We start from the raw sequence: 18,557 nt of genomic DNA on the forward strand, positions 1-18,557 counted from the left end.
TCTTTTAAATTACATATTTACTTTTCTTGAATAAAGTGAAGCAAGTGTAAAAGATGGCTTCTTAAAGTACTCAATGTTAGCAAAAAATATGATTATACACTGGATGCACACACCAATAAATAATTCTGCCAGCACCCTGGACTGGAGAAGATTGAGAACCACTGTTATAGAACCTACATTAAAACTTCTTCATATACACTCATATCATGATTCAGTATGAATTTATGCCACCTTCATCATTATGCCCATTGAGGTTCAAGAAATTAATATTACCTTCAAAAGTTCCATGAATAAAACACTCAACTTTTACCTGTTTTTAAATTTATTTATTTATTATTATTATTTTTTACAGACATATAGTAAAGGAAAGATAATCAAGAAGATTCAATTCTACATTCAAAATCAGATTGTTAATTTTGGAAGACGGGCTTACTTACTTCGGAAAGGGGTCACCCAGGGTGGTAAACTTTCAGCACTGCTCTGTGATTTTTATTATGGAAACATAGACAACAGCATCTTAAAAAGACTTGTGGAAGAAAATGATCTCCTGCTCAGATCTGTGGATGATTATATCTACATTTCTTCCAAAAGAGAGAATGCAGTAAGGTGAGGCAAATTAATCTTTCAAAGAATTTACTGTAGTTAAGTCTTTGCCAACAATAGTGGCTCAACCCTCCCCCTCCCCTTTTCCTTAATCTACTCATGACCATTTCTTGTACCTTAAAGCAATTTAAAGATGTTTACAATAGTCATAAATATTAATGTACAAGTATTTTGTTGCAATTTTATGATATTCTACTCCCTTTTATTTTAACATAAATTAACATGAGGCATTCAGAATATTAAAATTGCTTTTATTTAATCCCAAAATGCAACTTTAACCCATAATGTTGGTGTAAATCAGCATTCAAAAATTGAATATTAATATAATCTATGAAATATGAATTGTGTACAGTTGTTTTTCACTATGTTAACTAATAACTAGAGACACATATTTTTGGTAAATAAAAATGCAAAAGTTCGATACAAAAACAGTCAATTTCGGGTTCAAAAGCGGTAAATGAAATGAAATTTCGCTGTTATAGCGGTGAAAAAGCACCATATAAAATGACATTTTGATATAAAAAAATGTGAATATAATCTCAAATTTGATTTAAAAACTGCACTATTACACAAAACATATCCCTTCTAATAGCACATTAAATCATGAAAATAATATTTAGTTTCTTTCTGTATAAAGGGGTCCATTTTTGCTTCTCAAATATTTACAGCAGAATTATTCAATTGGAATTGCATAACTCATAGGATACTTCAGACTTCAGAACGTGTCATGTCGGTATATAAACGGTAAATTTCGTGTTTAAGAGTCTATTTCGCATTTTGCAGTTCATTTCGCATCATTTCGTGACAAAACAGGGTAGGAAAATGCACCTCACACCTTTCAGAAACATGAAAAATTAACATTAGAATGTGTTATTTTACATTTCTTGTTTTCATCAAAAACGAAATATGCATAATAACAATTAATCAAAATCGCTAAGGCTATTATATTAACAAATATACTATATTATTGTGGTCAAAAAAGAGCCCAAACTTGGTTCATGTAACTTTAAGGGGCAAATAGTGCAAGGGTTAACCTCCTTAATTAATTTATGTAACCACGACACTGTCAGTGAGAATATCCACATCTTCATAATTGGAATGTTCAATGTAAATGTTATATTCTTTATGATTTTTTTGTCAATAAATATTCGAAACAGAATGCAAAACATATGTATTATAAAAATAATGAACATGTTATGCTTGTTTTTTTCTTGAAAAAGAGGGGAGAGATTGAGATTGTCCCAAATCCTTAAATTGTAATGCTCAACTTTTTTTTTCATGTAAAAATTAAAAAATAATTTCAGATTCAAAGAAATAGTGCATATTTCCGATGAAATATAATGATATTTTGACTTCTATTACCTAATACAGTGGAACCCCGATTTTACGTTTTTCAGGGGCCTGTAAATAGAAAACTTAAAAAGCGGGAAAGTATAAGGGAGGGATGAAACTCAAGTGTCGGTAAGAAAGGACTACACAATCATCTTTTTAAGGGGTATAATATGTCAAAAATAATTTAACAACAGGAAAGAAGCATGATTGTTAATTTCTAAGGATAAAAGCAAGACCCACTGTGAAAAACAGTGGTGGATTAACATGACCCACTTTCGAGGGTAGGGACGGTGGATCACTGCCGCCTATTAGGGTCAATACAGTAAAACCTCGTTAATCCTGACCCTGATAAGCTGGACTTAGCTTAATCCGGATAGGCAAAAGGCTAAAAAAAAAAAAAAAAGAAGAAGAAAGAATAGCAGAATGCTTTCGGAAGAAGCTGCATTGACACAGGAATACCCTCGTACTGCATTGTATGTACAGTATTGCTTTACATTTTACTGTGCTGTATAGTGTATTTAGGCCTATGTCCTTTAAATAAACCATAATAAACGTGTTTTGTTGCTACAAACAGTTTTAATGCACTTTCTACTGTTCTATTAGGTTATTTTAGTTAATCCAGACTTTTGTTAAACCGGTCAACTTATCCCCATTAGTGCAGATTGACGAGGTTTTCATTGTATATGCATGTGATTGTGTTGGATCTCCATTTACTCTCTAAACTGGTAATTAGTTGCTAGTTTTAGAAATCTTGAGTAATTGAAGGGGGGGGGGGGTTCCAGCACGTGAATGGTTCCAAAGAAAATCAACAATTATATTATTCTTAGCATCGTGTGCATTTCCTTCCTGCACTGCTCTGTGTTCAAGATGCTGACATGTCCTTCCTGGACGTATGAACAGACTGCTGAAGTCTACCATCCCGCCTGATAGATATGAATCTTGTTACGGGGGAGAGAAGTTACAAGATTAATGGAAGTTCATGTGATAATTTTTGTGCTGCGGTTACTATGACTTTTAGTGCATTTCGTTATGATGTAAAATGTTGTTCTTAATTGCATAATCAAGATAAATAGATTCTGAACCTAGATGTTAACACGTAAGTCCTGAGTTTTTTTAATTTACTGCAAATCTTATTGTTTTCCCGTGCCCTAGGAGGTATCACGTGTATACCAATATATAGTCTCATGTTGCTCATTCTCAATTTGTATTAAGATAAATATATTCTTATGACTATTAATAATATCCTATGGTTGAATCTGGCACAACCGTGTCAATGCAGAACAAGAAAAAAATTAGCTTTTAATGCGTCACTTATTGTCTGGTGCTCGTGTTTCCTAATCATCAAAGGAAAACAACCTTGTGTGACGAGATTCAAAACAATGTTGTTTTTTTCTTCATGATGGATGAGTCATTGCTCTGTAGCCATTGGACAAAAGATTGGTGCCAGCTACCCGCAGAAATCTCTCCGATCAGTGGCAATGGGAAGGAGGGGAAGTGAAAAAGAACAGGTGGTGAAGCTGAAGGTCCTCAGTGCCAAAAGTCTTGTCAGAAGTATCCTTTTTCCTTGCCACGTTACAGAGAGAAAGAAGGGGAGGGTAGGATCATTGCTTTATGCTCTCTCCCATACTGCAAAAGCTATGGATATCAGTGGCGTAGCATTATAGTACGCCCATACGCCCGGCGTTCCCTGATTTAAAATTTCAAAAATACGAAAATGCTGTAAATATAAAGTAAATCTTGACTAATATCATATATGTTTGACCTTCATGGCATTATAATAGCTATTTTTCGCGATCTGCTTGCAACAATCCACTAACAACACTCGTTCCAGCATTTTTTCAATGCCTTTCCTGCCTGGACGCCGGGCAGGTTCGGCGTAAAGAACTCTATATTCCTTGCTGTCTTTCTGGAGGGAAAGCTTGGACAGGCTTGGATCTCTACAGCACGCTCGCAAATGCTCTCTCGTACGCCAGCGTATAGAGCAGAGGGCTACGTAATTGGTTCATGTGACCCTTCCTGCCTTCTGAAGCAGACGACAGCGGTAGAATTCCTACCCGGTTCTTCGCGCTCGTGCCACTCATGCTATGTGATGCTACAATACGCAATATTGACTGACGTAACTTTACCATACCATTTCTTAATGACCATTGCATTGTATAATTTATCGCACGAACAGCGATGTGCATTAAAAACTAAAAGATCAACACATGTTTTGTCAAATAAGTTGGTGAAGTCCTCGTGGTAGAAGTTCAGCCTGTGGCTGCTCTACCACTTAACCCGCAAAACTATTATTTTTTTTATTATTATTATTTTTTCGTTAGTATCTAACTGCTTAATATTGTGTCAATGGAAATGTTTAGCATTCATTTGAAAACTCTTAACATCGAATGGTCTCTGGACAAAATTATTTTAAAATGTTTATCACCATTCCAAGATGCAATAAACGGTGGTCTGAATTACTAATCGGCACTGTTACGTCAGTAGAGTGTACGATAGTTGGATCATCCACCCACCTCCGTGTCAGAGTGTTTTGCACAGCGTGCCAATACGACAGAGGTCCCTGGTTCGAATCCCGGCGTTAGCATGGGTGTTCTTTATGAGTGTCCCTTCATCAACTTCATAAATATCATCACTCATATTCATATTCACGATTAACCAAAAGTGGTAGAAAAGCGAAGTAAAATAAACCAAATCAATCAGTAGTTGGATCGCTCACAACAATGACGTCTACTGTTGTTCAGAGGTGCTTGTGATTGAGGTAGGTTTTCTAATGACTTGCGTCATACCGAAAAGTATAAAACACCAGAGTTCAAAACATTTGTGGCATAGTAAGGCATCTCATTTTCTAGCTAAAACATGCATAGATGATGTTTTATTGAAAACCAAGCTGACTTCAGGCAAATAAACAATACCTGTGGCGACTAATTCCATAAGTAAATTATTAAGCAAAAAAGGGCCGACCCTTCCTTCGGACTTGGCGTTCCCACCCGAAATGCCCATGCTGCGCCACTGATGGATATACGAGCAAGATTTCTGTCAGCAAAAATACCTTAAAAAATGAGAGAGAAATGGGCTGAATCATTCACTTATTGCATAACCTTGCATACCAGTTGCGGATTAATGAGCTTGTGTAGAGGAAGATGAATGACTTTTTTTTTACTTGTATGCTATGCTCGTTGAATGTATGCATCCAGGAGTGACTGCTTAATTTTAGGCATCACAGACAAGGAGAGGGAACAATCGCTGTTCGCACTTATGCTAATTGGTTAAGATGTCTCGTGCAAGGGGACTTACTTTCAAACGAATAAAATAATCTGGGCAAAAATACTTGGCATTTTTTAGTAATTACAAGACTAGTGATGATATCATAGCCTTTACTCTTCCCCATGGTTGCCCTCAGCTATCCATTTATTTCAGGGTCGTGAGCTCCAGAACCGCTTATGTGGAGGCTTGGATTACCCCCACCCAATCTGGGTCTCCATCGTGTCAATCAAGATGCCCTACTGAGTGTGCCACTACTGCTCCCCAACAAATGAGAAAAAAGTAAATAAACATATGCTCTTTTTGCCTAAAGAAGCATTTAATGGTATTAAGATGTGCACTAAATTTGACTGCTCCCAGAAAATATTGCCGCACCCCTCGTTTCTCAACTCATTTCTCCTGATCCCGTTCTGAATGACACAGGAGTCACATCATGTGCATAGAAAAAACGTTCTCTGCCCCATGCAGAAGAATACATATGCCAGGTTGAATTGGAGTTAGCTTCCAACATTTCGCTCATCTCCAAGGAATGTAAAAATGGGAGACCAGTGTAGGGTTATGTGTATGACTATGATGTTGCGAAACTTGGATGCTGTCTTCCTATTGGCTCACTCTGGATCCTGGTGTTCTCATTGGTTATGTGTCTTGTTTTTATGAAGGAGTGGGTTCCAGGTGTGACTGAGCTGGAGTCTCACATCCTGTTGAGATTTATGCTTTCCTGTGGCTATGGCTTCCTTTACTCGGCGGTCCCAGTAACCAGAAAATTTGGCTATTATTTTGGTGTCAGCAATTAAAATCCTGTGTCTCTTGGTGATGCTGTGTTTCGCAAGTCCTGACTTTTCTGATTGGAATAATCGGATATTGCGCTGATGTTCATTCCGTCACTGCTCAATGGTGCATCCCGTTTGGCCTATATATGGTGTCCCACACTCACAAGGTATACAGTATACTCCTGGAATGCAGAGTTCCAGGTCATCTTATACAGTATACTCCTGGAATGCAGAGTTCCAGGTCATCTTTGACTGAACGGAATAGCAGCCTGTGAATGGTCTTCACCCCATGCCGGGCTAGAATTCTGCTCAACTTCCTGGAGGTGTGTCCGACGAATGGTAAAACTGTTACAGTGGGCCATTCTTGTCCTGTGTTGCTACTGGCTGTGCTGTGCAGAATCGGTCCATGTAAGGGCCTCATCCTCATGTTCAGCTTCTCTGGGTTGTGGAGAATCGAAGGGCCACACTGTTATCCATGCTTGGTCTCTGCTGAAATGAAACTGTCGTGTTGATGTGGTATCCTTTCTGCTGTAGAGTGGTTCTGAGGTGAGTGAATTCTTATTGTAGATTCTCCTGGTCTGAAATGGTTACTGCCCTGTGGCTAGTGTGTTCACAACAGTGAGACATTGTGCTTTGTGATGGAAGCTATTGGCATTAGGATGTCCAGGAATGGGAGGCAACCATCTTCTATCTCCACGGTGAACTGGATGTTTGAATGCCATTTGATAAGCAAATCCAAGAAAGTATGTAATGTCGGTCGTCCATGTGGCCAAATGACAAACATGTCATCCACATATCTGTAGAAACAGGAATGTTGGTTGGGAGCGTCTTTCAATGCTTTGTGTTCAAAATGTTCCATGTAGAAGTTCACGATTGCCGGTGAGAGTGGTGAACCCATGGCAACTTGTTCAGTTTGTTTGTAATATTTCCTGTTGTAGAGGAAATATATGGAAGTTCGCATGTGGTGGAAGAGATTAACTATGGCTGGTGGGAAGTGGCTTTCTAGAAGTTCCAATGTGTCTTTCACCAGTACTCTGGTAAACAGGGAAACTACATCAAAACTGACTAGAATGTCGTTTTGGGAGACCTTGAGTTAATTCAGTTGCTAGACGAATTCAGTGGAGTTCTAGACATGATGTTCACATTGTCCGATTAAAGATTGAAGCAGGGATGTGAGTTTTTTGGCGATTCTGTAGGTGGACTGGCTATAGCACTGACAATGGGTCTCAGGGGGATACCCACTTTGTGGATTTTTGGTAAGTTATACAATTTGGGAGGCTGGCTGCCATGCACTGTCAGGTGTTTGTGAATCTCTTCTGTTAAGCCATATTTCTTGAGGAGGCAGTTTGTTTTCTGCGCCACTGCTGTTATGGGGTCCCTCGGTAGTTCTCTATATGCCTGGTCACTCAGAAGTTCTGCAATCTTCTCCCGATAGGCAGGCGTTGATACTAACACTGTTGTGTTCCCTTTGTGTGATGGTAGAATCGTCATGTCAGGTTCTGAACGGAGTGATTTCAGGGCTGCTCGTTCTTCTCTGGTGATGTTGGATTTTGGTAGGACTGCTCTTCTGAAGATCCGGCTGACTTCATGACGAATTTTGTCTTTTGCATCTGGAGGGAGACGGATAACTGCTCGTTCAATGCCGGAGATGATGTCCTCGGTAGGACAGTATGCAAGTTTCTGCATTGTCGAGTTGCTTGTTGGTGAAATTAATGATTTCTTCCTCAGCATCCAGTTCTGGTTTACTGGGTCTTGAAGTTTGTAGTTTTGTGAACTTCTTGGTTTGCTTGGTGGTGAGCTTCTGTCGGAGTCTATCTGCTTGGCTTGATGTCACAATGTCAACCCATTCCCTCCCAATCAGAAGGTGAAATCTGCGAAGAGATTTTGTTGTATAATGAGAGTAGGGCAAGATCGATGTGATTCAATGGCTGCGGGAGCAGTGTATCCTTTCCTTCACCAAGGAGGCTAGTGCGTTGAAGAACCTTGTTTATGGCTGGAGAATAAAGATGGTAGCGGAGTTTTGTGAAGTTCGGTGTTGTGTCTTGGTCTCTGCATCTCAATAGGAAGGCCAAACTGGTAAGTAAGCAAGCCTTCTTCTGTCGCAGGTCTTGAAGATGGTGAATCCTGCGAAGTTTCTCCTCCCCGTAAAGGATTTGAACAGGTGTTCTCGGGTTATCAGCCAGGTTCAATTGGAGTTAGCTTCCAACGTTACGAGCGCATACATTGCTCTCATCTTCAGGGAATGTAAAAATGGGGACCAGTGTGGGTCATGCCTTGAACCCACTCCTCTGTCAAAATAAGACACCAGCCAATGCGAACACCAGGATCCAGAGCGAACCAAAAAGACAGCATCCAAGCTCCGCCACAGCATAGTCATATATATAACCCTACACTGGTCTCCATTTTTACATTCCCAGAAGATGAGAGCAATGTATGCGCTCGAAACGTTGGAAGCTAACTCAAATTGAACCTGGCTGGTAACCCGAGAACACCTGTTCGAATCACGTTGCCAGGAAAGCTACCATTCCAAAGAATATATTTCCGTCAGTGAGTAAAATATCAACCATCTGCCCACAGAAAAAGAGAATCACTTTAGCTTGTGCGTTTTCAGTTTCATTCTGATAACCAAATGATATACCTAGGTAACATTCGTGAAAAAACTTCAGATTAAAATTAATTTACAGTGAAATATAGAATAGATCCAATCGTATTTCCTTAGGAATCTAAATGACATTCCATTTAAGAAAAAGTGCAGTTCTTATCTCGTATCGGATAGCAAAGGTTGGCAAACACTTCTTAATTTTTTAAATTTCCAATGCTGCAGACAAGAAGATAGGAAATGTTTCAAACCAGCCCCCCCCCCCCTCACCTTTTGTTTCATTCCAGTCAAAGAAGTGAATGGTGGTTGAGTTCTGTTGTCAATTTTCCACTCGGTTTTTGTGGAGGGGGAAGGGTGAACAAAGACACAGTCATACATATTGTGGCCAAACTCTAGGGAAGGCACAAGAGTCCCGGGTTAGAATTCTGCTCGGGCTTGGTTGTTTGTGAATATCCATTCATTAATTTCATTTCATCACTCATCCCCATCTTCGCAAATTAGCCAAAAGGCACAAAACACGAAGTAAAATAAATGAAATCAATAAATAAATCAATCTAGGGAAGGCAGCATTTAGCGAGAATCAGTTGACAACAGTGTGTTTGTTATCTGATCCTGAGGCAGAAGGATCAGCAATGCAAATAGTGCAGTTCTTCCTTCCTGTCCATCAAGAGAGGTGCGACAAGACATTTACATGTTGCCTGCCATCTCCCCCCCCCCCCCCTGCCTCCCACCAGTGAACCATGCCTGTATCTTTAGTCAAAATGAAAATAAATGTCTGATGAAGGGAGTGTGTGTTCTCCTGAAACGTCACAACAAAAAACTGTTTTCTTATGCTTAAACTACAGGAAAATAATCAAGTGATATGTTCCAGGGACCAATAATATGTTATATTTGCTAAGTATTTAGTAGAATTTTGTTAACCTGCATAATGAATGTTATTTCTTATCCAACAAGATACAGTGGAACCTCGATTTTACGTTTTTCAGGAGACCAAGCTGAAAAACTTAAAAGGCAGGAAAATGTAAAATCGAGAAAAATTTTATGGCATTTTGCTTTATTGGGACCATGAATATTGAATGTATAATGCGGGAAAATGTAAAACCGAGGAACGTAAAATCGGGGTTCCACTGTACAGTGTATCACTTTTGAAATTTACATTAGAAAATACTAAACATGTGTGTTTAATTTTAATAGGTTTTTCGAAACACTGAACAGCCTAAGAGAGTACAACATTTTTGTGAATTCGAACAAAACCCAGAGCAACATTCTTGCTAGAATGGAACATCAAACCCACTTCACATTTTGTGGATCATCTTTTGACATCAGGACTCTAGAAGTTGGTGGTGATTATTCTCCATATGTTGGAGTAGACATCCGGAATTGTGTGACTTTTTCTTGTACTAGTCACCCTGGAAGGTAAGCAATATTAACCACTAACAGTCATGGTTTGTGTAATGATATTATTCGTGAACTACCAAAGGTAATACATTTTTTGTTGTTGTAAAGTTACTTTCTGTTTGCTTACATACACACTCAGACACTATTCAATTATTACACAGTAATGCAATACTTTCTCCATAAGAGTAATTTTTATTTGATGTTTTTAGATCTTTTTAAAGCCCCCTGCAAGAAGAAAATGCTCTGTAATAAATGCAACTTACCTAGGCTGTCAAAGCAAAGTGACAGCTGGTTGTATCTTAACAAAGACTTAAACAGTGAAAAACTCATTTTCACCTCTACAGATACTAGAGGAGCAGGCTTGAAGGAAACTATGTCATATGGCAGTTATAAAAAAAAAAAAAATCTCCTGACAAAACATCAGCAGTTGAATGTAGCATGCTAAACCCTTCATTTTTGTCCAAAACCAGAATCATTTCCTTTTATACTTTCTCATCAACTTTTTCTAAGTCACATCTCTTTTTTCACTAGATCTCTTTGTTGCAGAAGAAAGGATTTATCAGATGTTTTGGAACCAAAGTTTTTCTGAAACATTCTGGCAAGATACAAGTGGGTTGCTTTTTTTTTTTTTTAAAAAAAAGAAAACATTGAGAAATGTCATTTTTTTGTGAAACAAAAATCAAGATTTGCAAAAAAAAGCAAAAAATTGTTTAAATGCCATGAAACACCCTAAAAATGCAAAATCAACAAAAAATTTCCATCAAAAATGTTTTTTTGGGCTTTTGTGGCTTTTGTTATGAAACCTTTTTACTGAACAATGTATTGGGCTTCCCAAAAAAGATTTAAATTAAACAAAATCCCTGTTTTACTGATTAGTAATTCCTATTTATTGGTTTGTATTCCCATTTCAAAGACTTTGTAGTCATTTGTTCACCATGCAGTTGCTTGAGTGCCACATCCACACTGTTCCCAGTTTCTCCCCTTACACATATCGAAGTTCTTAAATGTTTGCATTGAATAACCGTGTGAGAGCATGTACTTTGATATTTTAGCTTCGGAAACATCTAGGAATAGAAAAGGAAATACTAAGCCCACATTCCTACTGTCAAACACTGCATGCATTCAATGACCTTACAAAATATCACTGAACAATTGTATGTAGGTTGTATTACATCCACACTGTTGTAGCAAACATGTGACAACATTCCATTGAACGATATGGTAGCTGGATCAGAGTTCCCACACATCGGCAAATCTCAGAGAAATTAAAAAAAAGAAAAAAAAAAACTCTTAGGGAAAATCATCTACTTGATCAAGACGTTCCTGTGTGTGTCCTTGTTGGAATGAGCACAAATGAGTGTGTCCCGTGTATGACTGAAAAATTTGTTTTCGTGTTCATTTGCACGATGCAAGTGATAGGAAATTGCACTCACTCACTGTGTCACAGTGTGACACAAACCTTCAACTCTGGAATGGAGGACCAGAATGTTGTATCCCATAGGCTTCATTCAGCCGTGGATGTTTAGTGAAATGACACTCGGACTGCAATTAAACAATAATATATCAGAAGACGTAAGTGAGTACTAAAAAGATTTCCATGAAACTTACTTGTAAATGTTCTATTATCTGCCACCACCGACTTGAGAAACTCGATACTTCAATGTTAGGTTGGCATCTTTCCAAAGTTCATTCAGTGGAAAGTGCAGATAAATAGCTATAAAATAAAAAAAAATGTCATATACAATGCTCAATTACAGCAGTCATTTCTGAAAAAATCACAGAAATTCAACAGCTTGCGCATGTGTGCAAAAAACAAAGAACTATCTCGTATCAGTGCTACCCCCCCCCATCCCCCATGCGAGATGGTGAACATGCTAGCAGAAATATAGAACACATGCTACGTACAGTAAAAGAAGAGAAAAACAGGACCCTCACAAACAAGCTACACCATATTGGAGGAAAGTGGCCGAGTGAAAGTGCAAACAACCCAAATGGTGGACAAGTTAACAATGTTGTTAACCTAACAAACATAAACGTTCCTCAATCATTCAAAAATATCCTCGTGTTCGGTGACAAATTCAATGTACTAACCAGTGAACCTCCCACCCTAGACCTCATATGTGCAGCAGAAAAAGCAGCATGTTTTGCACCCAACCTGCTACACTCGGACAGCATACAGACAGCGGCAGCAGGCATCCTGCAGAAGGTGATTCTAAATAAGGCATCCAAATCCCACCCAACCCACATAAAAATCAGGTCAGTTCTAACCGACTTCAAATCTTGGCTGGAAGCAAACAACTGCTGGTGCTAAAATCGGATAAAACAAACCAGTATGTGATCATGTATAAAGGTGACTACTCTCACAAAATACATGAAAAGCTAAATAGTGACTGTTACAAAACCATCGAAAGTGACCCAACCAGAAAGTCCAAGGGTATCAATCATTAAGCGTGCAGTTGAAAGTTGTGACATGCTGAACCAGCAGGACTGCAAACTACTCCTCAACACCCACCCATCCCCCGCCATAGCCTATGGCATTCCTTAAACTCACAAACAGGGAATTCTGATGCGCTTCATAGTCGCAGGGTTCAACCAACCAACGGTCCACCTCATAAACTGGCTAAATAAGAAAATCTCTGAACACAACCACAAACTGACGTACATTTTCCACAACAGCACAGATGCCAAAGAACTAATAACCTCAATAGTGCAAGCCAATCATGCCAAACTCACTAGTATTGATATAGTCGACATGTATAACCCCATCCTGATCAACCTCAGTGGTAGTGTCTGAGGTATCCAAGTTATTGGAAATCTGCCTCAGGCAAAACTATTGTCAGTTTGAAGACAAATACTAAATACAAACAGAAGGATTAGCCATGGACAACCCCCTGTCCTCTCCCATAGCCATCATTGTGATGCACATAGCTGAAAAGGATATCCTTCACTCACCAGAACTCCTGTACATACGATATGGCAGATATGCTGATAACACCATTGTCATTTACAAAGAGGAAGAAGAAATAGATCTACTTATGGAAAACTGAGCAACATTCACCCCAGGTTGAAATTCACAATAGAATGCAGGGTGGCGACAGACCTGGAAAACCTGGAAAAGTCAGGGAATTTGAGAGGTCAAAAAAGGTCAGGGAAATGTCAGAGAATTTTGTCTTTATTGACTTTTTTTTTTGATGGGATGCTAGGTGTTTGCTTTGAAGGATGTCATTATGTATCGCTGCATGGGAACAGGAAATCCAGTTCCTAAATCTGGGCCTCAACTTTTAGGCACCTTTTATGCACAACACAACCACAGCACCAGAACAGAAACCGTGATGGGGGAGGGGAGGGAGAGAGAGAAATTTCTGGAGTTGAAAAAAATTGATAAGCCTCTAAATATCATGTTGAAAATGCATTGAATTATCACTTTACTTGTCTGTATGGAAGTAAGGGGACAGAACAGTCAACAGATGGAGAGAGGGGAGGGGAGGGGCATTACCACTGTGGCACTGTCAGATAGTTGTTGGACATTGTGAAGGAACATGGAATGTTTTGGTACAGCATTTATCGGATGAACATTTTGGCTCCATTGATGCCTATGATTTTTATTTGATATCGCCATCTGACTAATGTTGAACTTCAACAAAATGTTCACTACAATTTGCGACAAAAATCGCATGCATGGCATTCTTATGGAATTGATTTTTGTTGGATGTCTTCGGACTGCAACATCTGACAAGAATTCCATGGATAAACAGAGCTTTGTACATCCGAGTTTGTCTGGTGTGGTACAACATTTCTTTGAACAATTTTTTGGGCTCCTTATATGCATGCGATTTTTGTCAAACGTAGCAGTTCGATACTTGTCATTCTGCGACATCCGACAAAAGTCACATGCATTGCATTCTCATGAATCCGATGTTTCTGGGGAAGTTCCAGTATGACATTTTTGGTCATTTATGACGTTTGTCAGATGCAACATCCAACAAAAATGGAGCCTTAGTCTGCTGCACCACTGCAAATATGCTGCTGGAATTTTAGTACTCTTCTGGCTCTTCTTATTCAATGTATAGGGGCATGCATATTTCGTTTTTGACGAAAAAACGAAATGTCAAAACACACATTGTAGTGTGTGTTAATACTGGAGAAGCAAAAATGGGCTCCTGTACACAGAAATATACTTAATACCCTGATAACTACATAAAATGTGCTATTAGAAGTGAAATGTTAATTTTGTGTAATAAGTGTAGCTTTTAAATCAAATTTAAAATTATATTCACAATTTTAAAACAAATGTCTTTTTATATACCACTTTTCATCCGATTTTTCACTGCTATAACACCAAAATTTTATTTTATTTACCACTTTTGAACCCAAAATTGACTCCTGTTTTTGTACCGAAATTTTGCTTTTTTATTTACCAAAATTATGTGCTTCCATCAATGTAGAAAAGCGTACAAAGGTTTTCTTTCATCATCCAGACGTAATACTGGTTTTGCATAGGTTAACATTCGTTTACAATGACATGGAACTGTAATTCCATGTCAAGAAGAATCCAACGAATCGGGATAGTTGAATAATGTCACGAAAAAAGTAAAACAGGAATCTGCTTTGGTAAACGTTATATAAATTTGAAAAGTGCATGATGCTCCCAACCTCAAGTTTTCTGCAACACTCGTATTGCAATTTATGCCTTCTCCAACCCCTTTGGTCCTGTCTGTTTAAACTCGTGGAATGGCCAATGTTATGAAATAAAATTCTAACAATATATATGTGAATATTTTAATATCATAATTACTCGAATAATTTAATCCTAAAAGCATATCACTTTCTTCAGTAATTGACATTTTTCTGCCAGACCTGTTAAATTTTCACTTTTCATCTACTGATTTATACGAGGGGCATCCAGAAAGTAAGTTCCAATGAATAGGTACCTTGATTTTTTTGCAAACGCGATAATAGTGAAAAATGTCATTTGCTGCAAAGTAGTGTGTATGAATGTGTAGTGAGATGTGTGGACACATTTTCACCTGTTCGAAATGGCAAAATAACGAGAATTTGGCATAAAATGTAAATTGTTGACATTTTTCGCAAATTTTAAAAATTTGATTAAACAACAAAAAATACCTCGAAATCCAACATTCTTGTCTTCTTTATTCTTAAAGAAACAAAGTGTGCCATATTTGTGTATCTAGAACACACGAGTTTTCCAAATTTTATCGAAGAGAAAACTAATGCATGTTGTACGTGGAATAATTCCGACTGCCAGATTCAATCAAATATTACCCAGGATTTTCTCAACTTCTATCAGAACAATTTGCACCACAGAGCAAAGTGGCGAGGTTCGCACAGAAGCCGCATCATCAGTATTTATCACACGAGAAGTGTTTTGAATCACCGAGCTAAGTGGTGCGATTTTGGTGGTGATCTAGTGCTCACATACCACCAGGGAGGCCCCTGGGCAAAATGTTTTGTGGGGCCCCCCAATGTTTTCATTATTTTTTACTACGAGCTTTATTAGCTCAATATGTTAACCACCAATTTTCAGCCGTTGAAATGGTAGACCTGATTTTAGAATCAGTAGTCATTCACAATCGAATATATCGCAGATAGGTTTGCAGGGAGAATAGCGCAATATAATAAAGTTACTGGACGAAAATTGTAGCGCTCTAGCAGCAGTAAAATTCTGCATCTAAATGTCTACAGTATATTTTGAAGAGTGAACACCGTAATTACAATATATAGTAAATACTAAGGGGGTTCAGATGGAAACACAGAACTGAGAAGTAAACTGTACTTACGTACATAATTTATTATAAATGATATTATTTACAATTGAGAGTAAATATGTCACTACATATGCACGGTCCATCTACTGGACAATTACCGACAGTTTCATTGTGGAAATTGTAGTAACTACATTTTCTTCAAGGAAATTCCCAAAGGCTTAACACTTGTAGTCATTGGCGTTGCCAGAAATTTTCCTAGGGGGTAGCGGGTCGAATCGAAGATGTCTAGGACACCCCTCCCCTCAAAAATATTGTGATAAAGACTAGTGGCATATGCAGAAGTATGTCAAGGGGGGTTCATTTTTAAAATTATTGCATTATTGGTATTTTAAATGGTTATTATATTATTATTATATTATTATTATTACTACTACGAACAGTAGTAGTAGTAGTAGTAGCAGCAGTTTTAGTTTAGTATATTTTAGCATCCAATAAATTTATTATATGAATAATATAGTACTTGTTACAACCAAGATTACATAATATTTACTTCTAACATGTAGAAGTAGCAGCAGCAGCAAACGCAGTAGTATGAGAACCTTCGGAACGTTTGAAAGTTAAATTAACAGAGTTTCAGTGTTGCAAATTATGAAAGTTTCGTACCATTTTTGATATCTCAAGACCATTTTTAAACAATAAGGTGAAATAAAGTGCTTCCTTTATAAATTACCATAAATTGAAAAAATGTAGATGGAAATTTCCAGGGGGGTCGACCGACCGGTTCGACCCCCCCTGCTGACCCCCATGCTTGTAGTAGACACACTTTTCTTGCCTTTTTCGCCGAAAATTCATCTACTATATCATCGAAGTCCAATTCACGAAGAAGTCCATGTTCAATGCTTAATAAACAAAGATTGAATAAGCGATCCTGTCCCATGGCAGCACAAAGCCTGTTTTTCACTAATTCCATTTTTGAGAAAGGTCTTTCTCCGCTGCAGTTTGTTACCATTAAGACCAAATATATTCTAAAGAGAATTTCGACATTGGGAAATGTACTGCGGAACGGTCCTTACATACAATATTATACATAGACAGTTCCATTGGGATGTCTTCCTGATGTTTGACATTGCTACTGCTTACTAGGTGTGCAAACTGTATCAGTTCATTCCCTAGCGAGGGTTCCAGATCCTCCTTGTAGATGCTCACAAGCTCGTGAGCTGCAGATGTAATTTGTGATGGAGTTGCCACTGCAAGTTCATTTAGAATACTGAACCTCTTTGTGACATTTTCATAGGGAAAAATCCTGTTTGCGAGTGATGAGGCAATTTGATCAATCACTGGTAGAAAACGAAGGAAACTAAAGAAAATTATGTACTTCGTGGGATTATTTATTATCTTAATCGTATCTGAGACTTGATTGTTTGAATAAGTGTACCTCATTTCCATGCCACAGCCAAATCAATCCATGGTATAAAGTATACTGAGTTTCAGATATCTACAAACAGATCGACTGAGAGCTGTGCCAGAAGAGTGTAGACATACGACAATATTGAAGTTTTTTTATTTTTAAAATAAAACTTCTTATGTAATTTTTCACAAGCATATCTAGCTGATGAAAAGATTTTTTGGTGGAGGCCCTTCACAGCTTCCTTTTGGTGGGGGTGCCGGGGCAATTGCCCCAGTTGCCCATAGGTTAATCTGGCCCTGCATACCACCACAGGAGAGTCGTAACATCAGCATTTGTCGATCGAGAAATAATGGAAAAGGCTTCCTCAAAAATCGTTTCCAACTTATCAAACTGTCACGAAAATACTTACACCATGTGATCTACAATTTAAAACAGTTATTTAAAAACACCACGAAGGTATAATTTTAAAGGTGCAAAATTCTGATTGCAGCACATACCTTGCAGTCAGTGGGAGACTGTATGAGAGGTGCCATCTTTAACCTTGAACTGTCCTAAAACGGCTGTGTTTTACTGCACAAGATTAAAACCACATGACACTTCTTCCTGCCTGCATATGCGACCACTAATGCCGCGTACAGGTGCCATTGGAACTTTTTTCTGGATGCCCTCATACATAAACTTTCGGAAGCTGTTATCAACAGCATGTTCCCCTTCTCGCCAGTAATAATGGTATAACTACATGTTGGCAGTTTCACAGTACTTCACTTGGTTATACTGTGAATGTTTGTACTGAAGGAGAAGTCCCATTGATAATGTAAGGAAATATGACACTTTGTTTTGTATGATTCACTTGTGTGCAAGGGTTAAGTTTTTTGCTTCACATAGAAAAGAGAAGTAGGTTTGTGCATTGAAAAACGAGTCTGCACTCATGGTTCTTGCAAGCAGAGGGTTCCAAACCAGGCCCGTAGCTAGAATTAATCTCTAGGGGGGCTCACGGTTTATCAGGGGGGCTCACAGTTTATCAGGGGGAGGGGCTTTATAAAATGAGTGACTTTAAAAAAAGTTTCACATTAAATAAAGGTAAGCTATTTTGTGTGTGTTAAGGGGTCATTAATTTAATATAAAACATTAAAGAAATAGAAATATAATACAAATAATACCCAGAAATATAATACAAATAATACCCTCTTTTTCAATATCTTCTAAAATACGGTCATCTCTCGAAGTGTTAATTGAATGCTACTGACCTCATTCCTTAATAAACACTTCATACACTTTTGATTACACAAATATTTGTATCCCATATGAAAAATGCACAATATTCAATACTAGGGACTACAGTACATACCTCTGCCTTAAAAAAGTTGGAGTCTGCGATTCTTCATGTTGAACCTGTGAAGCAATCTCGATATATCTATGTTCGATGCTCGTTTCTTCTCAAATGCCAGAAAAACAAGATT

The 18,557-nt window shown here is 38.1% G+C and overlaps 1 protein-coding gene across 1 annotated transcript in view; it reads left to right on the top strand.

Moving 5' to 3' along the window:
* The window catches only part of LOC145999679 (telomerase reverse transcriptase-like), an 85,643-nt gene that overhangs the window by 53,062 nt on the left and 14,024 nt on the right, over nucleotides 1-18,557 (top strand). The window contains exons 4-5 of the mRNA XM_083136883.1: nucleotides 353-606; nucleotides 9,760-9,981. Of these exons, the coding sequence (XP_082993009.1) occupies nucleotides 353-606; nucleotides 9,760-9,981 (476 nt within the window). The remainder of the gene's footprint in view (nucleotides 1-352; nucleotides 607-9,759; nucleotides 9,982-18,557) is intronic.

The sequence above is a fragment of the Lepisma saccharinum genome, chromosome 15, assembly GCF_977018435.1.
Source record: "Lepisma saccharinum chromosome 15, izLepSacc3.1, whole genome shotgun sequence".
NCBI classification, from domain to species: domain Eukaryota; kingdom Metazoa; phylum Arthropoda; class Insecta; order Zygentoma; family Lepismatidae; genus Lepisma; species Lepisma saccharinum.